The 24,406-nt window shown below is 34.9% G+C and overlaps 2 protein-coding genes across 20 annotated transcripts in view; one reads left to right on the plus strand and one right to left on the minus strand.

The window, feature by feature from the left end:
* CEP85L (centrosomal protein 85 like) overlaps positions 1-24,406 on the minus strand; it is a 142,724-nt gene that overhangs the window by 24,607 nt on the left and 93,711 nt on the right. For all 5 annotated transcript variants that reach the window (XM_037520307.2, XM_037520305.2, XM_037520306.2 and 2 more), the window contains exons 4-6: positions 12,885-13,006; positions 10,497-10,614; positions 7,067-7,246 (exon numbers count right to left, since the gene is read on the minus strand). In XM_037520307.2, the coding sequence (XP_037376204.1) occupies positions 7,067-7,246; positions 10,497-10,614; positions 12,885-13,006 (420 nt within the window). The remainder of the gene's footprint in view (positions 1-7,066; positions 7,247-10,496; positions 10,615-12,884; positions 13,007-24,406) is intronic.
* Positions 1-24,406, plus strand: part of PLN (phospholamban) — a 59,729-nt gene that overhangs the window by 18,346 nt on the left and 16,977 nt on the right. For 8 of the 15 annotated variants that reach the window (XR_008553334.1, XR_008553336.1, XR_008553335.1 and 5 more), the window contains one exon: positions 6,899-7,271. The exons of 1 other annotated variant lie outside the window; for it this stretch is intronic. The gene's annotated coding sequence lies outside the window, so the exon portion shown is untranslated. Of the gene's footprint in view, positions 1-874; positions 1,057-2,856; positions 3,052-6,898; positions 7,272-24,406 lie in introns of those variants that run through there. 6 more of the 15 variants (XR_008553327.1, XR_008553328.1, XR_008553329.1 and 3 more) reach the window with 3 other exon arrangements.

Raw genomic sequence — 24,406 nt, forward strand, 5'->3', positions numbered from 1 at the left:
GCAAATTGCATGTGTTTATCTTTTTTGAATGCTGAGTAATATTCCATGGTATATATGTACCACATCTTCTTGATCCAGTCATCTATTTTTGGGCATTTGGGTTGTTTCCAAAGCTTAGCTATTGTAAACAGTGCTGCTATAAACATAGGGGTGCAGGTGCTCTTTGGAATTGATGTTTCTGTGTCCTTTGGGTAAATACCTAGGAGTGGAATTGCTGGATCATATGGAAGCTCTATGTTTAGTAGGTCCAGAAATCTCCACACAGCTCTCCATAGTGGTTGGACCAGTTTGCACTTCCACCAACAGTGCAGAAGAGTGAAACTCAGATTTTTACGTACTATTTTTTTTCAGCTTTCTACCTGAAATACACTATCTTTAAAATTCCTATCGGGGCCTCCACGGTGGTGCAGGGGTTAAAGACACAGCACTATCAAGATATTGCCAACCACTGCAACATGAGTTCGATCCAGCTAGGACGATAACCCACATGGTGCAGCAGACCTCTCCTGTCTCACCTGCTGCACCTTTGGCCTACAGCCCAGTTCTTGAATGCATAAATAAATAACTCTTTAAAAAACATAATTCCTATCATATATCCAATGGTCTTTCACACTTACTATTCAACTAAAAACCATGTATGCGCACAAATAGTTGCCTAGAAGTAAACTCAAGACCCCTATTTACTTTAAATTACTAGTCATCCAAATATTTAGCATTCATTTAAAACTTAGAGGTTCTAAAATATTTGTACAGCATTTCCCCATATTCACTGAGGAAAAAAGTGCTAATAATCAGCAGTATAAAGTATTACTCTTTCAAATTTTACTAAAGCTAACATTTGTCCACAATCTAGTTTCTTTCATGTCTTATCAAGTTTTTTTCAGATCCACCTTAAAACAACTTTTATTAAGACAATTTCAATTGGAAAACTGAATCGAATCTCACTTCATCTGTTCATTCCATCATAACATTATTATCCATTTAATACCTTGGGTAAGAAGCAACACTGGTGAAACAGACAAATCCTATTACGTACTGGGGCATTCCCAGGACTAAAGGCAAGTGTGCTGGTGTGACAATTTAACATCAAGATGGGATAAATCTAGACTACTAGTAGCTAGCACTGGTAGTTACCTGAAGTTTATATAATTCCCTTTTTAAATATTAAGCCCAGAGATCTTTAATGATAAATTACAAGTCACAGAGAAAAAGGCGGAATTTAAAATGTAAAATCATGTGACTGAAAGCAGTTTCAGTTCTTCTATACTCCTCATTTCAAGATTCCCTTAAGTGCTCTAGTGTTCTGTTGTGACTGAATTACCCTATTAACAAAGTCTGCTTTTGCATTAGCAAATGATCCTGTAAATTAAAGAAGAAAACGTAACTAATTAGTCCATTTTTTACTAAATGCTCCCTAATTTGCTCCCAAATATAGTTAATTGTTTAAATGTCTTAAATGTGAAACAGTGATGTTCTCATAAAGCAACTGCTGGTATAGGTTGTACAGCATCCACTGTACAATTAAATTGTCGTGAATTTTACTCCTAGTGTTTCAACAATTTCTATCAACATGCAACTGGACAAATTAACTCAAATTTTCCCCAATGATTTAGTTATTTCACTTTTTAAATGGGGTCATAATTTTATCTCATCTGATTTTTGTGAAGATTATGATTAAGTGAAAAAAATGCATTTAATGTACATTAACATGCAAAGATGTCCCAGTTCTTTTCTTTTTCTTTGGCTGGTCACTACTCTTTTTTGCTATCATGTCAAGTGTTAAAAATCAAACACAAATGCAGATCAGATTCGAAAATTCCCTGAACAGAAAAAACAAGTTTAGTCATACAAGCAAAGTTTAAGTCAGCTCATTTCACAAGATAAGCAAGGCTAACTGGACCTGGGTTACTTCTAACTATGCCTTAATAATCATAATCAACACTTAAATTTCCCCCCCAAACTGATGTAGCCACTATTAATTCCTGTTCATTTTTAAAGGCTAACACTGTAATCAATTACTGTTAAGAATAGTCACTAACTCTATCCACACCACAGAAGACACTTTATAATAATATACTTCCACACTTCATGCCATGTTCTAGTTTGAATGTTCCCAGTTAGCTGCCTTTTCAGTATCTGCAGCATAAATTTTTATAAATTAAGACATTAAATTAGTACATCAGCAATTTATTGATCTGCTACTTCTGAATTTTGACCAAGTTTGTGGGTCTTAATCACAAATCTCTGCAAATACCCTCCTACTATTAAATACCATCACTATTAGATACCATTCCTATTATTTGTTAACCCCAAGTTGAAACATAGGTTATTGAAGTCTGAACTCCAGGAATTACCTCCACTAATAAGGTATCACTAGTAACTATTTCCTATTCTAGCTATAAGAAGTTTTCTCTTTCAAGGAAGTATTATCCAATACTAAGATCATAAGGCAACAGAAGAGACTTTACAAACATGTTTTTCTTAATTTTAAATACAATGATTCAAACAAAATAGATTAATGAAGAAATATTTTCCTCTCTTTTTTTATATTAGTAGCGCCAAATCATCCACTGTACAACTAAACTGTCGTGAATTTTACTCCTAGTGTTTCAACAATTTCTATCAACATGCAACTGGACAAATTAACTCAACTTTTCCCCCAATGATTCAGTAATTTCACTTTTTAAATAGGGTCATAATTTTATCTCATCTGATTTTTGTGAAGATTATGATTAAGCGAAAAATGCATTTAATGTACATTAACATGTTGTCTGGCATATGCAAGAAAGAGCTCAAGGAGTAATTTCTATTGCTGTTATTACCACATTAAATGTTTTTCTGTCATAGAATCAGCCGATAAGGACTGCAAGAGTAAATGCAGAAGATAATAATGCAATGTAATCTCGTGTAGCCTGAAATGCATCATCATGAATCTACTTTCTACCTTCTATATTCCTTAAGGACTCAAGTTTACCAAGTATTGAAGTCATCTCCATTTCCTCTAACACAAATTCTCCTCTTTACATTCACCAAACTCTACAAGTTAACCGGGTACAGACATTTCCATTCTTAATTTCTCCACTCAAATTAAAATAGCCTTAAAACACAGACGTTTGTTGGGCCTCCCCAGTGGTGCAGCGGTTGAGCGCTGGGCTGTGAAGCTGCCTGCAGCCTCTGCAGCGCCGGTTGGATCCCCGGCTGCTCCCCAGCCACTGGAGGGTCCCACATGGCATGCAGACCTCTCCTGCCGCCCGCAGCTCCCCTCAGCAGTGTACTTCGGTCCTTCTGCCTGCTCTGCTCCCTGCTCTGGCTCTAGTGAGTTCTCTCGCCCTCCCGCACTTCTGACTGTACCCAGTGCTTGTATAAATAAATAAGTAAATCTTTAAAAAAAAAAAAAAGACATTCTAGAATTGTCTTTATTAAAAAAAAAAACCACAGACGCCTGTTATTCCTATTTTCTGAGAGCTAATTCTTGATGTTATCAACGTCTTCCTATTTTATTAAGGAACTTACCCAATCATGCACGTGCTCTAACATCCTTACTATTTATTCTCACCACAATCCTTTGGTGGAGTTACCTCACTTTTCTCTAGGCAAAACTCATTTGAACCATTTTTAATATTTTGAGAAACCTCCATATTGATTTCCATAGGGGCTAGATCAATCTACATTTCCATTAACAGTGCACAAGAGTACCTATTTCTCAGTACCCTCACTAATATTTGTTTTGATATGAGCCATTCTCACAGGTGTGAGGTAGTATCTCATTGTAGTTTTGATTTGTATTTCTCTAGGAATTGTTGATGAGCATTTTTTTTAAACAAGATTTATTTATTTATGCATATAAGAACTGGGGTAAAGGCCAGAGGTGGGGGGGGGGCAAGGTGGAAAGGTGGTGGTGAAAGGATTCACCAGAGACAGAGTTGGGAGCAGAACAAGTGGATCTACTAAGATACACTGCTGAGGGGAGCAGCAGTTGAGACAGGAGAAGTCTGCACCACCATGTGGGTTATCTCCTTGGCCAGGGATCAAAGTCATGCTGCAGTGGCTGGTGATAGCTTGTTAGTGCTGTGTCTTTAACCCCTGAGCCACCAGGGAGACCTGGATGAGCATTTTTGCTTGAGTCTATTTGGGCATATGAATGTCTTCTTTGGAGAAGTGTTTATTTAGCTCTTTTGTCATTTCTTGATTGGATAATGTTTTCTTTTTGCTGAGCTATATGAGTTCTTTTGAGATCTTGGATACTAACTAGCCTCTTGTTAGATGTATGAGGAACAAGTATTTTCTCCTAGTTCATAAGATATGGTTCTGTTTTGATGAAAGGTACATTTGCTTTTCAGAAACTTGTAGATTGATGTAGTGTCGTTTATTTTTGCTTTTGTTTCCTTTGCCATTGGAGTTGAGTCCCAAAATACATCCCTGAAGCCAGTGTCACAAAGTGTTATGCCCATGCTTTCTTTTATTTATTTTAGAGTTTCAGATCTTACATCCAAGTCTTTAATCCATTCTGGGTTAATTTTTGTATGTAGTGTAGTGTTTAGTTTCATTCTTTTGCATGTGACTGTCTAGTTTTACCAACACCATTCACTGAAGAGACTGTCACCTTTTCATTGTATACTATTGGTTCCTTCGTTGTAAACTGACTGTCCGTATGAGTGTGGGCTTATTTATGGACTATCAATCTGTAAGTTTCTTTTTATTCCAATACTGTACTGTTTTGAAGTTAAGTCAGGGAGGATGAATATCCTCATTCTTCTTTTTGTCAGGATTAATTTGGCTACTTGGGATCTTCCGTGGTTCTACATAAATTTAATTAAATTTTACGCTATTTCTCTGAAACTCTGATAGGGATAGAAATGACTAGGTATACTGCTTTAGCTAAGATAGCCATTTTACCAATGTTAATTCTTGTAAGTCATATGCTGGAAACAGCTTTCCATTTGTGTCTTCTTGTATTTCTTTAAGCAAAGTCTTACAACTTTTGTAGTACTGCAAGAGTAAATGCAGAAGACAACAATGCAATGTAATTGCATTACACCTCCTTAGTTAAGTTTACCCCTAAGTATTCAATTTTCTTGATGCAACTGTAAAACTCAAAATAGATATACTATATAGTACAGCAATTCCACTCCTATGTATCTACCTAAAGAATGTAAAAAAAAAAAAAACATTTCAAAGATATAAATGCACTATGTGCACTGTAACATTATTTAAAATAGCCAAGGTATAGAAACAATCTAAATGCCCAACAAAGCCTTATTCTTTTATTTGAGACATGAAAAGTTTGAGACACTTTTTAAACCCTCTATGGAGGAGCTAACAGAGAGACAGCTATAAAGTTAATCAAGCACTAAAGATCAAAAGTAATAAATGGGGAAAATGTAGGTAAAATATGAAAACATATTTTAAAAATCGCATCCACCAACTCTCAAAATTTTCACACAAGCTTTTCATTAGCCTGTCTCAGATGAGAAAATATTTTAATCCCCATATCTGAATGATCAGTGAACATTTCCTTAGCTCTTTCCAAATTGTGGTAATATATGAAGCCCCAAAAACACAGAAAAGAAACAAGAAACAGGTACTTAATATACTTTCAATTTAGCAAAGATAAAATACACCATGCATCTGAGGAAGAGAAAACATGTACAAACTTTGTCAGTTTTTTGGAAGTTAAGATTTTTAATTCGTTTATAGTTGTCATTCACTCACAAAGATGTCAACTGAGTTTCTCTATTAATAGCTTGAAACCTGCCTGCAGAAATCATGGCGACCTGTTTCAAGATCAGGTTGAATAGAAAGCTCAGCTAGTAAAATAATAAGCTGGGTATTTCAAGAGAAAAATCTAAAACCAGCTCTGCCACTAAGCAGCAGTTTCAGCTCAGTAAATTAGGGCTGACATGTACCCTACTTGATCTTTAATGATATTTTAACAGAATGAGATGAAATAGATTAAGTATGAATATTTTAATAACAGCAGAAAGTTCAAATAAATGTGTACATTGTGTACACTGTCTTTTAGTTACATAGTCTGAATCAGGAGCTTCAGGTTTTTTTCTTTAAAGATTTATTTATGGGGCCCCCCGGTGGCGCAGCGGTTGAGCGCTGGGTTGCGAAGCTGCCCGCGGCCTCTGCGGCGCTGGTTCGATCCCCGGCTGCTCCCGGCCACTGGAGGAGGGTCCCACATGGCGCGCAGACCTCTCCTGCCGCCCGCTGCTCCCCTCAGCAGTGTACTTCGGTCCTTCTGCCTGCTCTGCTCCCCGCTCTGGCTCTGGTGAATTCTCTCACCCTCCCGCGCTTCTGACTGTACCCAGTGCATGTATAAACAAAACAAACAAACAAACAAACAAATAAATAAATAAAAAAACATGCCTCTATTAAAAAAAAAAAAACTTAAAAAATAAATAAATAAATAAAGATTTATTTATGAATATAAGAACTGGGGTACAGGCCAGAGGTGTGAGGGGTGAGAGGATTCACCAGATAGAGTGGGGAGCAGAACAGGCAGTGTGACTGAAATAAACTGCTGAGGGGAGCAGCGGGCAAGGCAGGAGAGGTCTGCTGAGCCATGTGGATTAGTTCCCTGACCAGGAATCGAACTCGTGCTGCAGTGGCTGGCGATAACTTGATAGCACTGTTTTTAACCCCTGAGCCACCAGGGAGGCCCCAGAAGCTTCAGTTTAAATAACTTGAAGTCACATACTTATGGAAAGATTAGCTTTATTTCATTAAATCCTTCATAACCATCATGGCAAAGAAACAGAGTCCATAGGGAAATGCTTTGTGTCACATCTCAGTATAGGCAACTGACTTAAAAAATGTTTCACTATTAGTTAGAAAGAAATATAATTAACATAACAACATATATATAATACTACACTGGTATTTTTATTTCTAGGAAAATCTCTGGATATTTATAGCTAGTACAGAATTTCTCAAGTTACTACAAAACTAATCACTGCAATATAAATGTGCGAGCTGATGACACCTGGCTTACAACAGAGGAAAAATACTTACATGTTGAAGAAATGTTGCTGAGTAATGCAACTTAATTAAAAATGCCTACCTTTTCCTCCAGCTTCTTCTTTTCTTCACCAAATTGATTTATTCTTTGTTTGAGAAACTGATTGAGCTGTAACACCTCTTTCTCAGTAGATACAAGCTTTTGCTCAAGTTCCTCTTGCTGGGAATGGGATACTGACTGATCTGAAAATGAAGCCTGCAGTGAAGTGTTCTCAAACTGTGGCTATTGGTAAAGAAAAAACAAACAGGTACAACCTTAAAAATTTACTTTCTTGAGACGGAATAGAAATAAGGAACAGTACAGAAAGTACACATAGGCTGTAGCAACTGTCATAGCATAGCGTAAATCCCAGCTCTGCTGTATTCTGACTAGGGCCCATGATTCCATTAAATTACTAGCTAATGACAGGTCTGTCTTCTCATCTTTAAAAACAATTACTGTAAATCTTCTAGCAGTTTTTTTTTTTAAGACTAGAGAAAAAGTATATAAAGTGCCCAGCATAAACCAAAAGCTAAAAAAAGGCAGTTATTATTTCTTTAAAACATATAGGTACAGGGAGATAAAGTAACATACAGAAGTGAAAGTTCTAGGAAAAGAAAACCTAAAGAAAAATTTCCTCATAGGTGATCACATCCAGCTAATAGTAAACTCAGTAAGTATTAATAGAGGTTTTCACCGAATAGAAAGTAAGGTCCATGAAATCAAGTATTCTTGTCTATTTTGACTGCTCTTATATTTTTATTTCCTTAACAGTGACTGGCACAAAACAAGTGCTCAAAACTCTAGTGCTGAATGAGTAAAGGTACTATTGCTTCCAAGCAAGGCTTTGTAGGAAATTCAGAAAAGATATTTCCCCTCTTTATCTCCCTGCAGCATTACAACCTAGAAAGGTATCTCCTCAGAAAAATTAGAACGTGATAAGTGCTATAAAGTATCCATAAAATAATGTGAAAACAAAGAAACAGATTTTTTCCCATTTATTTAACAAACATCAAATAGTTGTTTACTGGGGTTTCAACAGTCAATACAAGGTCTCACCAGTTCAATGAAGTGTTAAAAAAAGACAATGAATAAATAATGCCTAGTGAAGCTGTTAAAGAAATGAACTTGAAGCAGACCTTGAAGAACTTAAAGTTTTGAATAGAGATGCGACTCAATAATTATATATACAACATTTCCCATGCAGAGTATTTCAAAGATGACAGATTCAGACACTGTCCTTTAAAAAATCATAGACTACCTGACAAAAGAGAAATTATAACATGGATAACTGCATATGGGACCAAATATAATAAAGCCAAAGATAAACCATCTTAAGCAAATTGTTGGGAGGAAGGAGGAGAAATGAAGATATCACATGCACTTTTCAACAAAACATTACAAGGTATACTAAAAGGTAAAAAAAAAATCCAGTCAGGAATGCTAGGATTTCCAGACCAGAAATTTTTTAAACTATTATTGTGCTAAGGGCTTAACTACCAAAGTAGACAACATGCAAGGAGACAATATAAGCACAGAGATGATAATTCTAAGAAAGAACAAAAAAAAAATTCTAGAGATCAAAAACACTGTAATAGAAATGAAAAATGACTTCAATAGGCTCATCAGTAGACTAGACATGACTCAGAAAGAGAAACCATTTCTAAGCTTGGGGATACGAGAAAAGAAACTTCCAAAATGGAAGCGCAAAGTGAAGCAGGACTGAATAAAAGGAACGGAATATGCAGGAACTGCGACTTAACTGCTAAATTTATAAAATATGTGTACTGACAACACTGGAAGGAGGAAAAGGAGAGAAAAGAACAGAAGCAGTATTTGAAATAATGAATGAGAATTTTCCCAAATTCTGAGAAACCACACCACAGACTCATGCAGAGTATTGAGTCTAAATAGAACAGAGCATCAAAAATGAAAAATGCCAAAAACTGCACATAGGCATAGCATATCTAAAATTTCTGAAAAACAAAGATCAAAAAAAAAAATATCTTGAAAGAAACCAGAGGGAAAAAAAACATGTTACTATATGGGCCTCCCTGGTGGCGCAAGGTTAAGCACAGCACTATAAAGCAATCCGCAGCCTCTGCAGCATGAGTCCAATCCCCGGCCAGGCAGGGAGCAACCCACATGGCGCAGCAGACCTTTCCTGTCTTGCCTGCTGCTCCCCCCTCAGCAGTGTATTTCGATCAGTCTGCCTGTTCTGTTCCCCACTCTGTCTCTGGTGAATCCTCTCACCCTCCCGTGCATCTGGCCTGTACCCCAGCTATTGTGTGCATAAATAAATACATCTTTGAAAAAAAAAAAAAACATGTTACTATAAATAGCAAAGATAAGTTTGGTCTGACGTTTCAGATACCATGTAAGCAAGAACGAACTGGTGTGAAATATTTTAAATGTTGAGAGAAAAACCCACCAAACTAAAAATCCAAATGCTATAGGTTTATCCTTCAAAAGTAAAGAATGAAAAAAAGTGCTTTCTTAGATAAAAACTGAGGGGATCTGTTGCAAGTACACTTGCCCTACAAGAAATACTAAAATTCTTTAGAAAGGAGGGAAATTGTATAGGCAATATGCACATATACAAAAGTATGGATATGGATAGTGGTGATCATAATACTATGAATGTATTTAACGCCACTGAGCTGAATACTTAAAATGATTAAGATGGTAAACTTTAAATATATATGCATATATTACATATGCAACAATAAAAAAATGAAAACAAAACCCATTCAGAGTTAAGTTTCCCACTTCATCATTTATGTAAAATTACTAGAAAGGCAAACATCTCATCTTATTTTGATAACACACTGTTAACATGGCTACTCATTGGGAAGTGGGAAAAGAGGAGTCTATGCACTGGTGGCGGAGGAGAAAGATCTGAACAAGCTCTTCTGGATGGCAACTTAAAATTCCCATGAACGTCAACTCACACAATGTGTAGAAATTTCACTCCTGAGAATTTAATTTACAAAAATACATGCAATGTTTATATAAGGTTATTCTTTACAACTTCATAATACCCCAAACTAGAAACGAAGCAAATTTTGAGAAGGGACATGCTGTCTTTACAAAATGAGAAATCAAGCAACTGTAGAAACAAAAGAAAAGAATTGCTGCTTATGAAATAATGTGGAAATAATCATTGTATTTTACATGTATATACATTACATAGAGGAAAAAAGTAAGGTGCTGGGTAATTTTGATTTTTTTTTTTTGGTGAAGATGGAGAGGAATAAAATATATTTATATCAACTCTGGAAGGCTATACTAGAAACTAATAGCAGCAGTTTCTGTATGTGTGTGGATAAGGTACAAATTAGACAGATGAAAGAGTAGTTGGATATCTTTTACTACACATATAAGTAAGATCCATGTGAATAGATTATTAATTCAAATAATGTGTACTATTCTTACAAACTAAGCATATCACTAATAAACACTAATAAGATGACAAAATCTTCTGTAATCTTACCTGCAAGCTAGCCACATAAGCATCCTCACAATTTACATAATGTCCTAACATCGCATGTTTTGCCCGTAATTCATTATCCCTTATCCTCTCATGTAGGTGGGTAATTTGTTGCTTCTGCCTGCAAAACATCAATTGAAGTCACATTATAAAGAATATACCTTTCAAAAGACAGTTAAAAGCAGAACTTCTAGTATTCTAATAATTTGACAGGTAAAAGTAATTATCTTAAAATTCATAATAGGAAGTATTTTTAACCATACTACCATGAAATATGTGAAATACAGAACAAGGGTACTTATACTGTAAAGTGCTTCTAGCATTTTATAGACTATGGCCTTTTATAGAATACTCTTCTTAGGCTATACCAAAGTCATGCTTTTTTCCTTTCTTCTGATTACCTAACTCGTTACATCCTCAGTCTGGAATGCCTTTATATTAAAATCATTTATTTTCCCTCACTCAAATACTGTTCAACACTAATACCACTGAAGCTTTTGAATTTCAATGTAAGGAGTGAAACATATTTTTATAAAAGCTATCTATCCAATTACTGTTTGTACATGTACAAAGAAAATGGAGAGGAATTTCAAATAAAGTGAAAGGGAAAATGGTAAAGAAACAGGCCAACTGAATGGTCAATACTTAGTGCTGATAGTGGTCCTCAAAAGGATTGGGACTGGAAGAATGGCACATATCAAAAAAACAAGCAACAACAAATGCTGGCGAGGATGTGGTGAAAAAGGAACTCTCCTACATTGCTGGTGGGAGTGCAAACTGGTCCAACCATTGTGGAAAAATGTCTGGAGGTTCCTTGGTCTACTAAAAGTGGAGCTACCATATGATCCGGCACAATCCACTCCTAGGGACCTACCCAAAGGACACAAAAACAGTGATTCAAAAGAGCACCTGTACACCTATGTTTATTGCAGCACTATTTACAATTAGGCAAAACCTGGAAACAACCCAAATGCCCAAAAATAGATGACTGGATCAAGAAGATGTGGCATATATATACAATGGAATATTATTCAGCAATCAAAAAAAGATAAACTCATGCCATTTGCAGCAACGTGAATGGAACTACAAGGAATTATGCTCAGTGAAATAAGTCATAAGGAAAAAGAAAAATATTGGATGGCGGGCCTCCCAGGTGGCGCAGCGGTTGAGCGCTGGGTTGCGAAGCTGCCCGCGGCCTCTGCGGCGCCGGTTCGATCCCCGGCTGCTCCCCGGCCACCGAAGGAGGGTCCCACATGGCGCGCAGACCTCTCCTGCCGCCCGCTGCTCCCCTCAGCAGTGTACTTCGGTCCTTCTGCCTGCTCTACTCCCGGCTCTGGCTCTGGTGAATTCTCTCGCCCTCCCGGCTTCTGACTGTACCCAGTGCATGTATAAACCAAACAAACAAACAAACAAATAGATAAAACATGCCTCTAGAAAATTAAAAAAAAAAAAAATATCGGATGGCTTCACTTAGAGCAGGCATACAGGGGAACCCAGTAAGACATCAGTGTAAAAAAAATAATAACAGTACAAAACACAACAAAGCAAAAATGGACAATTATAAATCAGAGACACACTGCAGGGGAGGGAGGAGCACAGGGGACTGAGGTGATGGTGCATGGGTACATTGGTCAAGGAAATTCTATGGGGACTACACCTGAGGGGGTGGGGGGAAGCAAATACTGTTTGAATGAAAAATGATGCAAAAAATATACAAAATTTTAAAAAAATGAAAAAAAATTTAAATGAACAATGATGTAAAAAAAAAAAAAAAAAAAAACCCAGAAAGGAAAAGCAAAAAAAAAGTCATGACAACAGATAAATCAGGAGTCACTGACCTATCAGTTACCAGAATCTGCGTTCAGCTAAGACCTATCTTCATCTGATTCCACATACAGAAGTTCAGGCACCATGTGTGGAAAAACACAGATTTTGCCACTGTAGGAAGGCAAAATTTTGCTGTGTAGGAAGCTGAATGCATGTTTGCTGACGCCCATACTCAGTGCTTTTACCTACACTCGCTTCTTCAATCATCAAGGCAACCTGGGGGAGGCTGAGGGAGGAAGCTAAGGTGAGGGAAGCCCAATGGACAAGATGGAGGATTTCTGGGGCTTTGGTAGTGGGTGTGGTATGGTCACACACATCTGAAGAGGTGTGAACCTGTATCACCAAATCATATGCACTGTTGAAAACCAACATTGCCTCAATAGAAACTAATACATTTTTTAAACTTCAAAAAAAAAAAAAAGGATTGGGATTGGGAGGAACAGATATGAGACATCAATATATTTGTAAGCTTCCATTTCTTAACTAAAAATAGAACATACAAAAGTATCTGCTTTCTTAACCTACATGCCATAAACACTGAGTAATTGAGGAAAAAATACGTACCGATCAATAACAATTTCTTTCTGCCTCAGCAGTCCTTCTTTTATTTTCAGCATTGATTCCCACTTACTGAAATCCTGATAGCTAGAAGGTGAATAACTTTGATGAGGCGATCCAGTCAAAACCTGCGCAAATAGGGTTATACGATTAGTGTACTAAAAGTGTCTAATTTAAGGGAAATACTTGTGTCATCTAATATTTTTCAATGTGGTCATTAAAAAATAGAACTCTCACTTCAATATTTTTAAAGACTATTTGAAATCACAAATATTACTACAAAATAACTTGAAGAAATTCAAGAAAGTTTCACTAGGTATCTAGTGATAACTGATGACAATAGAATATTTAATCTAACATATACACATACAATCTTATGCTCAACTTCTGGAAGTTTTGTGGAAATATGTGATTAATCACTGCCTAAAGAAGGAGTATAATAAAAGAATGTAACATAGCTTGACTTGAAAAGCATTTCCAAAACAAAAATAATTGAATACCTTGAACTAAATTTAACAAAAGGGGAAAAGCATTTTCTTTTGTGTCCTATGTAAAGGGGAAATGTGAACCAAACATATACAGAGTGAAGAATGTAAGGAGAACAGTATGTGAAGATGAAAGAAGAGACTGGAGTGATGCATTTACAAACCAGATAACCAAAGATTGCCCGCAAACCATTACAAACGGCTGCAACAGGTTTTTCTTCACAGCCCTCAGAAGAAGCCAACTCTGCTGATAACTTTTCAAACTACTAACCTCCAGAATGCTAAAACAATCAATTTTTGTTGTTTAAGTTACCCAGTTTGTGTACTTTATTATGGCAGTGCTAGCAAACTAATATAACTAGCAAATCAAACAGGAACTTATAAACTCCTTGGGAATCTAAATAATACTATATAAAAGCCACAAAGAAATTTTAGAAGTCAAATGTGTTCCAATGCTTTTATCCTTTGTTTTCCAAAGATGTTACTGAAAAAGCCTGCTTCTGAATATAATTATGTGATATCAAACAACCTTTAAATTAACCCTTTAAGATGACTGTCAAATAATACCAGAATGAGTGATATTTTAGACAGGAGAAAAACAGGATAGGATGAACAGACTAACTACAGAAAGCAGGTGGTAAGAGGGTACATAACTTTATTAAATAGACATTTGGGGTGTAAATGACACACAGTGCTATAGGTAGTCAGAGATCTTGCCTCTGAATTTCATTCTTTCCTTTGTCTAACATGCAACCAATTTTAAATGTAATCTCCATATAAAGGGGAGTTTCTAAGTTCCCTGCCCCACCCAAGGAAGGGCAGAGCTGAACAGTGAGCAGAGGCTAGAAAACACTGGGAAAAGAACAGGAGAAGACTACGACTAACGGAGGCACAAGGAGCAAAGAGACATGGGAAGCAGCAGCCATGCTTGTCTTCCTCCCCTATTACATCTCAGAGCCCTCTCCCTTCTTAACATCTCAGGATGGCATGTAAGCCCAATGCCTTATTATGGGGGAGCCTCCTTTGTGGTAATGCACAGTTGAATTCATTCCTTTACATATTGTCCTAACATGTGAGTTGAGTAGTTGCAAGAGACACTCTCACCTCATTAATAGACTAATAAAAAATACTACAACAAATAACTTTAGCAAGAGTGCACAACCGAAGATCAATGTAAAACTAATCTATCACATTTCTATATGCTCCCATATAAAAACTGGAAACTAAAAAATTTAATATCACATCAAAAAACACTAAATATTTAGGGATTAAAATTTAACATGTTTACAAGATGTGTACACTGAAAACTAGAATCTATCACTAAGAAATTACAGAAAACATTTTTTTCAAGGAGAGTTAATTCAAGACTAAGATGTCAATTGTCCCTAAAATGGTTTCTAGATTAAATAAAATCCCAATTAAAATACCATTTCATGAGTTTAGAAGTTGACAGGCTGACTACAAAATTTCTATGGAAATACAAAGAACTACACTACCTGAATAAATTACAAAATTAAAATATTATAAAATTAAAATCACAAAATTAAAATATTTATGACAATGTGGTATTCACATGAAGATAGATCAATAGAGAGGAATAAAGATCCACCAATATATATACACATACACAGTCAACTGATTTTATTAAAAATTGTAAACTTTCTGTTTGGAGATAATTGTAGACTTACAGCAGTTGCAAGAAAAAAACAGTGTGAAATCAGAGTACATCTGATTCTAATGGTATGCCTTACAAAACCATAGTATGATTATCAAAGCCAACATACTGACATGGATACAATCATGTTATAAAAAATTTGCAATACCACAAGAATTACCATTACTTTTTTTTTGTGGTGAGAACACTTAAGACCTACTCTTAATACAGTAAAATTATAAGCACTATGGTATACATTAGATGTCTTTAACTGGAGTTTGTACCCTCTGACCAATTATCTCCTTTCCCCAGGCTCCAGGGGTTACTAGAATGAAAACCACCATTCCAGTCTCTTTTCTATGACTTTCACATTCCTCATATAAGTGATCCATACAGGATTTGTCTTTTACTTCTTTTTTTCCCACTTAGTGAAATAATTAACTAAAAGATAGGTAAAGCTTTTCTTAGGGAACTGGATTTAGTATTTAATCAAAAGAAATGAAATATGTCTACAAAGACCTATAGGCAAATGTTTGCTCATAAATACCCCAAACTGGAAGTAATCCATATGCACATGAAGTGATAAATGAATGAACTGTGTCATATCCATAAAATGCAATAGTACTCATCAATAAAACAATCACTACATGCGACAATATAGTTGAATCGGTAAAGCATTATGCTAAGTGAAAGAAGTCAAATTCAAGATTATATACTATCTGATTCTACTTATATTGCATATGGAAAGAGTAAAACTAAAAAGACAGTGAGTATATCAGTGATCACCAGGGACAGGGAGGGGGGCTTACTACAAAAGGGTAACTTTCTGGGGCTCTGGAAAAGGTGTTCAACCTGACTGCTGTGGTGGTATACACAATTTTATCTTTTTTCCAAAACATAAACATTCATTTTAATGCTGAATATATTTTTTTAAAAGTAGGTACACCTTAAACTTATATAATGTTATGCAGCATTACTTCAACACAAAAATAGGTATATTTGTAAGTAATATGACAACAAAATTAATTTTCCTAAAATTACAGTAAATCATTTACCAAAATATTGTAATAAAACATTGGGTTTAATAAAACATTAAACACAAAAAGAAATCACCATGATAAAAGTGAAGCAACCTAAATGTGTATCAACAAAGAGATAACTGTGGTATCTGAATACAACATATTACTATACAACAATAAAATAGAATTATTATTTTTACAAGATTTATATGCACATATTAAATGAATCACTATACATTTTATTTAAATAAATAAAATTACAATATAAGGAGTCATCTCTGAAATAATACTGCAAGCAACTTTTCAAGATGGTTGACTTTAATAAATAGCAATCTTGATACTCCTTGGCTATGGTAGAAATATTTACAGCTTAATAATTTATGAAATCCTCTTCCACATTATAGTAACCACCTGATTTTTAAATTCTTTTTTTTTTTAAAGATTTATTTATACAAGAACGGGGTACAGGACAGATGTGCGGGAGGGTGAAAGTATTCACCAGAGACAGAGCGGGGAACAGAACAGGCAAACTGACTGAAATACACTGCTGAGGGGAGCTGTGGGTGAGAAAGGAGAGGTCTGCTGAGCCATGTGGGTCAGCTCCCTGGCCTGGAATTGAACTCATGTTGGAGTGGCTGGAGACAGCTTGATAGCACTGAGACTTTTACCCTTGTGTAACCACAGAGGCCAATAAAATTATAATTTTTGCAACAACATGGGTGAGATTCAGAGACATTAGGTTAAGCAAAAGAACTGAGATGCAACTATACACATGCAATGGAACAAAAGAATGGAAATGAGTGGAGTATGGGTTATACAGGTAGAGAACAGGCACAAATTAGATTTATGGGGCAATGGAAACTTTCATATCTCAACTTGAGTGGTGGCTATAAGGATATATACATTATTCTGTAGGATGGAGCTATTATTATACTTAAGACTAATTTATACACTAAACTCTATATGTGTTAAGACCGCACCAAAAACAAAATCTATCACCATAAGAAATACCTACATTTTGTTTCTATAGCTACCTAAAAGTAGGACTAAGGGGAAATGAAGATCTTCTCTTCCAGGAGAGAACGTATAAATAAAGATGTACTGCAGATTGATAAAATGCATTGTCCTGGCAATAATTCCCTAGCTCTTTATCACTTCAGTGCTCTCCTACATCTGCAAAACATCAAGAGATAAAAGACTAATTGAAACAAGTATTGCACACCAAGAATGCAAGAATAGAGTTGGTAACTGAAGGGTAGCAGAATGCCACGCCAAAATAAGACTAGATTAGTTCAGGATATACCATCTTAAAAGATGCCACTTGAAAAACAGAAAATGCAGGGGGAGGTTTTTCTTCTCCCCTGATGTGCCTAAGACAAATCCTCCAAGAACCCAATTGTCATAAAACCACACCCTGTGCAGTTCATCAACCATGGTATACAGATTCTTACCTCAGGAGGGTAGACTAGGAGCAGATACTATACCCAGACAAATTACCAGATACTGTCAGATCTCCCTATATTCTTCTAAAAACTCACTCTTGCTAAAAATCATTTACTTCCCATCCACCCACCGGCCTCTATCTTTCTTCCCCTTTCTCTATTAAAATGGTAACTAATTATAAATACTAAAGCCTCCCTGCTATAAGTTCTCCATTATTTCCCTGGGTATTTCCCATGTGTGCTAAGGTATATATGTGAAATCTGTTTTTCTCTTGTTAATCTGTCTTTTATTACAAGTTCAGGGGTGGAGAGGACATTTCTAGGTATAATCAAATTGACACCAAGCAGATTAGTAGGAGAAAAGAGTATATTTAATTATATGAAGACTCTATAGATGTAGATTATAAAGCCAATAAAACAAAAGTGGGTGTATATAAGAACAGGATAGGGGCCTGTGGCTTCAAGAAGGAAGGATGACTCACATGATGAGGAGAGGGTGACCCATATGACAAACACCAAGTATTCTGGAATTTGATGCTTATTGAGCCATACAGATGGTTATTTCTGGTAAAATTCTAATTCTGGATAATACCCCAATTCTCATTCTTCCAAGTAGTTGAGGAATGGCAAAAGTTTCTCATGAGCCTGCAGAGCCTTGACTGACCTTGGCTCAAAATAATCCATGTTCCAAACTAACACTAGGAGTGACAGCCTGTTGAGAACATCTTGGAGATGTCTATCTAAATATCATGGGGTCTCGCAAGAAATCAGAAGGGAAAATGGAAAATTATTTTTCCTCCCCTTCAACCTACGAGCTATTCTCTAAGAGTTGTCCATAATCTAAGAGAACAATGAAGTCGCCTATTAAAAGCCAAACCTACTTTCTAAAATGGAAAAGAAGAAAACATTTCATTTTCAAATAACCTCCCAATATTCTTAAGGTGACACACTTGTATCCCAAGTATTTAGAAAAAAAGGATTTCTATTCATTAAATTCTAACTGGTCATAAGAGGCCTATCATTTTGTGTCAATTAAATACTGGTAGTGCAATATACATTTTGACTATATTCTAGAAAACAAAGGTACAGTATGATAGAAACTGAGTAAGACAGGGCCTCCCTGGTGGCACAAAGGGTTAAGTCTCAGCACTATGAAGCTATCAGCAGCCACTGCAGCATGAGATTGAGCCTTGGCCAGGGAGCTAACCCACATGACACAGCAGACCTCACCTGTTTCACCCAAGGCTCCCCTCAGCAGTATATTTAAGTCAGTCCTCCTGTACTGCTCCCCATTCTGTCTCCAATGAATACTCTTACCTCCCCTCCCCCACATCTCTGGCCTGCACTCCAGCTCTCGTATGCATAAATAAAATAAATCTTAGGAGGAAAAAAAAAAAAGACTTACAGAAAAGATCTTCAAATAATTCTAGAAAAAAAGGATCAAAGCTCACATATCATAAAAATAGAAAACTATTGATGTTATGCTGTTCTATTTAGAATTCCAAGCAGTGTCGTATTTCAATTTGACTGTAACCAATAAAAATAATCAAGGAGAACAGGGTAACTTAAGATCATGCAATGTATATATAGCTTATGAATAATAAAACTAACTGGACATGAACATAAAATCCAACAGATAATTATAAAGGAATGTAACTGTGTGAACTAATTTGAAATATGGGATATAAAGGATGTCGTCAACCTAATGAATATTTCAAAATCTGTACAGATGAAACAAAGACACCTTTCACAAGTCAGCATTTTCATACATATTTGGTAGTCAGCAAATTCAGGGAGAGAAAGGAATTCCTCATTTAGATATTTTACCCAAAATGCATATAATAACCTAGCTGCAATGGTTGTACAGAGGTGAAAAAGAGGCTTATCGACCAAAGAAGAATAATAATTCTTTTGCATGTAGACCTCAAGCATCCAGATGTATAAACTACAAAACACAGATAGGCACCTCTTCCATTCTAATAACTGAACAGGAATTACTGGCATCTCTAACAATCCCAAATACATGCTACTTAGATGAAATCCAGATGCTATGAAAAGTTGCCAAAATATGTCACTTAATAGTCAAACATTTCTAAAATAAGCTTACTATACTGCAGCTGAAAACAATTCAAAATTCTTTGGCCTTGGACAGGACAAATACTGCTAAATTTAGATAATCTAGTGCTACCACACTTAATTGGAATATAACCTCTGCAATTCTTCAAGTTTGTTATCTCTCCTTCATTTGCCTTTGTTCTTGGGCACATTCATCACTCACTACATGTCAAATAACACAGCAAATCTTCCTCTGTTTCCTGGAATAGTCTATGTGCTTTTTGGTAAAAGAATCATAAAACCTAACCCAAAAGTAAATTCACTACATAAAAATTAAAGAAAAACATGAATATGATTACTAAAAAACTATACAATAAAATAGGATCTATATCTTATAGGCGATATTATTACTAAAACAACTATACATTTAATAAAAATCTGTATCTTAACTAAATCAAATTTTTTTATGGAATGTAACACTACATATTTTTTTCTAACAAAATTAAAATAAAAATATATTTAAAAAATTCTATTTATAATCTTTTCCTCAGAGTAACCTATTATAAACTAACTGGTCAGCATCTGGACTCTTGAAATTAAAACAATAGGAAAAGCTGTTTTTAATGATTTCATTTCTTTGTCGTTAACTCCATAATACTTTTCTTGCCAAACTAATAGTATGTTTTACTAAAATGACAATGCAAACATAGAGTTACTTCAATGGAAAAAGACCCTGGGAAAAATGATTAGAAACTGTGTATTTTATGTCATAAAAATACATGGGCATGAAAATTTAAAAAAACCTGAGTATTACTGATTTCCACCACAATAACTTAATTATTAGGAACTTAACTTTTATCCTTTGGAAAAAGCTAGACCCTTTTCCAAAGGACAAGGTGTATGTCCTGTATAGCAGTGTCATGTTTGTTGTTTTAAGTTAATAAAATAATCCATTCATGAAACATGATCTCATTATAGTCATAATGTAAAAGTGACAGGGGAAAAGTTACATCCAACACTGAGGAGCAAATCATTTTTTTTGAGCAAATCATTAAGACAATTAAGTTAGGGGGGAAAAAAAGACACAGTCATGTAGTCATGAATTTTACTTACATGTAGTCATGAATTTTAATTAACAAAACAGAAAGTACCTTTTCCAATGACTTTGCTATTATGTTTTACTTTTTTTAACTTAAGAAAATATATCAACAGTAGAAATTAATGAATTTGTTAACTGTACTTAACAAACCCAATGGCTTCTATTTGCAACCAAACCAAATTGATAATTCATGAAATGGAAATGAAAAGTAGTTTATCAAAATGAAATAATTAATATAATGTGGGTCTTTTGGGGATTCTTCCCAAGGTTATGAATAACAAATGTTACCAGACTGTGGGACCAGATTTTACTAAAGCAGAGCCTTTAGTAAAATGCTAACATATTTCATCTATTTTTAAAAGCATATTATTAAAATATCAAATCCTTTCATATTTTACTATCAAGCAATAAAAGAAAAAACATAATGATATCTGGGGACCAAACCATTGCCTACATTATTTGAAAAATGTATCAAGTAATTTTTCTTAAAGGATATAAAAGGAACTACTAACAGTGGTTTAAAAGCGCTTGTGGCTTGAAGATTTTTACTTTCTATCACTTGGGATTATTTTACTTTGCTCACCATCCATATACTACTTTTTTCTTTTCTGACAGGTCATTAAATATTTTCTTTGATAATGTTAAAAGTACTATTTCTTAAAACATGTTTCAACAGTCAACAATGGAAAAATCTCAAGATAAAATGGTTGAGAGTTTAATAGAACTCTTTGTATGCTAGCACATAAAACAGGAGCAAGCTGATTGTTGTTTAACTCTTCTTTCACATGCTTTTCTAAAAAGTGTTAAGAGCCAGAAATGTTAAAATGATTTTTTGATCTGCATAGTTCAGCACCTGCCTCCATTGCACACAAAGGAGTACAAATAATTCTAATTCCTCAAGGATATTTTTCAGTCCTCAGAAAGAGTTCCCAGCAGCAAAATATAATAATTACAGTACTGTGTAATAATTATGACAGAGGCTCTTTTCACAGTTAGTCTGCATCATAAGCCTGACCTTACTTTTTTTATAATCCCTGGAACTCAGCACAAAATCACAATGTTTGCTTCATATTGATCGACCTAAAAAATTTAGATTTCTACCAAAGACTGCCCTCTCCCAAATTATCATCACTTAAAACATTACCACTTTAGTATAATATATATGGAATAAAAAGAAATGATATATATACTAAAAATATATACACCTTAAAGATTATAACTGAGGATCAGTCTACATACTTAATTTAAATAATAATAAAAGTCAAGCCTTCTGGCCCTTAAGGTTTAGTTTCATTTCTTTCAGACCCAATGAAGCACTGAGTAATTTATATAATTAATTTAATTTTAGCCAACCTTTTTAGAGATACATTTGAAAGATAACTTGTAGTGGAGGCGGGGGTTCTCAAGAGCACTTTTTGTTTTTCATTAAACAGATTCTTTATTATACAAACATTCAATTTCTAGGTTTCTCTTTTTCAAGTTAGAATCAATATATTAATGCTGAAATTAACAACTACAGGTATACATGGTCCAAAATTAAAAAAAATATATACCTATGAAAATGAATACATTACAAGGCAACCTAATACAACATGATTTTGTCAAAAGCAGCCTCTAGATCCTAATGCTGGCACTGTCTTGGAAGACTGCCTTTTAACCAACACAAGGGAAAATGAAAATAGTAGATGAGAAGTATATGTCCTTTCACTATGCTACATAAACCTCTAATCTAGAGTCGGGTCATAGAGGAAGTACAGATTTACTGAGATACATCAAAACCATATAAAACTTTCAATAAATAAAAATCTGAAAAAAAGTAATATACAGGACCTCCCCAGTGGTGCGGCGGTTGAGCGCTGGGCTGCAAAGCTGTGCTGGTTCGGTCCCTGGCCTCCAGCGCAGCGGCAGACCTCTACTGCTGCACCTGCTGTTCCCCTCAGCAGCGTATTTCAGCAGTCTGCCTGTTCTATTCCCCGCTCTGGTGAATTCTCTCACCCGCCTGAGCTTCTGACTGTACTCAGTGCTTGTATCAATAAATAAATAAATCTTAAAAAATCTTTCCCTTTAAAAAAAAAGTAAAATACAATTTCTATGTATTAGGAAGTTGGAATTACTAATCTTTTCCACAGGACTCTTTAGACCTCTTGCTTTATAAGGTAAGCAGGAAACATCTTTTCAAGAATACACCTATGCTCAAAAATCAAGGATCAGTTACATTTTAAGTGTGTAATGGAAGAGCAGAAGCTATAACATTTTAGAGGTTGTCACCTAAGGCCATCAAGGACCTATCTTTAATGGTGATATTACCAAAGTCTTCACATGAAAGTTCAGACCTAAATTAAGATAGTTATTTTTCCCAACATTAGAGCAAGAGCACAGTTCAAGAGTTCACCTCATCTAAACTATAATTCCTTTAGGTACTAAAGTGGTCCAGTTATATCTCTTACCAATTTCAGAGTCTAATTCTCACCACGAAAAAAATTCTATTCTTAGATCATTTTCTCAATGATTTTTGCCTAAAAAGAAAATGCTTCAACTATCTAACCTTTGAAAATTATTTAAACTGGACTTTAAATACAAATGGAAATGATTTGTGAATGATTAAGCGCTTAATCATCCTTGAATAAAATAACATAAAGTTATAACAAGTTTACAGAGCTAAGAAACTAAAAAAGACAAAGGGAGTTACCAGAATTACTTATACAGACATTCATTACAGTATTATTATTATGATTTATGACAAAAATATAAATCACTTAATATCCAATAAGAGACTAACTTAACAAATTGTGGTACGTTTATATGTTAAGGTTATTAAAATTTATATTCTATATTTCAATATAATCACATAAATATGTTCAAACATTATTAAGTAAAATTTATTCTTCAACATGTGATTTTGTAGCGATTCTTGAGATTTTTAAAATATAAGATGCAGAAAGAGACAACATTTTTGTTTTTCATTTGTATCCCTTATCCATATAGTGCCTAGCAAACAGTAAACCCATAATTACACTATTGGAATGACTAAGAAACTGAGTCATGTGAAATTTGCACATTTAATTATTTTAACAAAGCTAGTCGAGATTAATGGCTACTTTTAATACAAACACATTTTTAAACCTAGTATAATGGAGGAGCACATAGGAGGGTTGAGTTTGAAAGAGAATTCTAAAAATCAATCTGTCTTCATTTTATTTATGAGAAAACTAGAGTACAGAAAGATACATTTCCTGAAAATCATAAAGGTAATAAGAGAAAAAGATGAGAATGACAGTTCAAATTCCTCAACCTCTCATTAATAACTCATAACCAACACAATCACTCCACAAATCACCATTTTATACACATGTCTAAGTGTGAACAAGTTAAAAAAAATTAAGTGCAAGTAAAATCTCAAATTTTCAGGTGCAGTCACCAGGAATGAAGAAATCACTGTATCTAAAATCTCCGAGGGTCTTTATTCTCCCCCTTCAACTTATCCTTTTAAGAACTCATTTGTGATGGTAAAATAACATTCCAAATATCCATTAACTTTATCTTCTAAGAATTAAGTAGTATGTTATTTTTAGCATCTCACTTAACCATTTGTCAAAAACATTTCCAATAAAACTATTCTACCTTGAAGCTTCTTTTGCCTTCGACACACCATTAAAATTAGAACTTAAATACTCAATGTAAAGGATTACAAGAATCATGGTTTCCTTTACATGAAGCAAAGGGATGTACAGAATATGTTGCAAAACTACATAAAAACAAATTCAATAATCAAGG

Source organism: Talpa occidentalis, unplaced genomic scaffold, assembly GCF_014898055.3.
Source record: "Talpa occidentalis isolate TD23 unplaced genomic scaffold, MPIMG_talOcc4v2.1 talOcc4.2, whole genome shotgun sequence".
Lineage (NCBI taxonomy): Eukaryota > Metazoa > Chordata > Mammalia > Eulipotyphla > Talpidae > Talpa > Talpa occidentalis.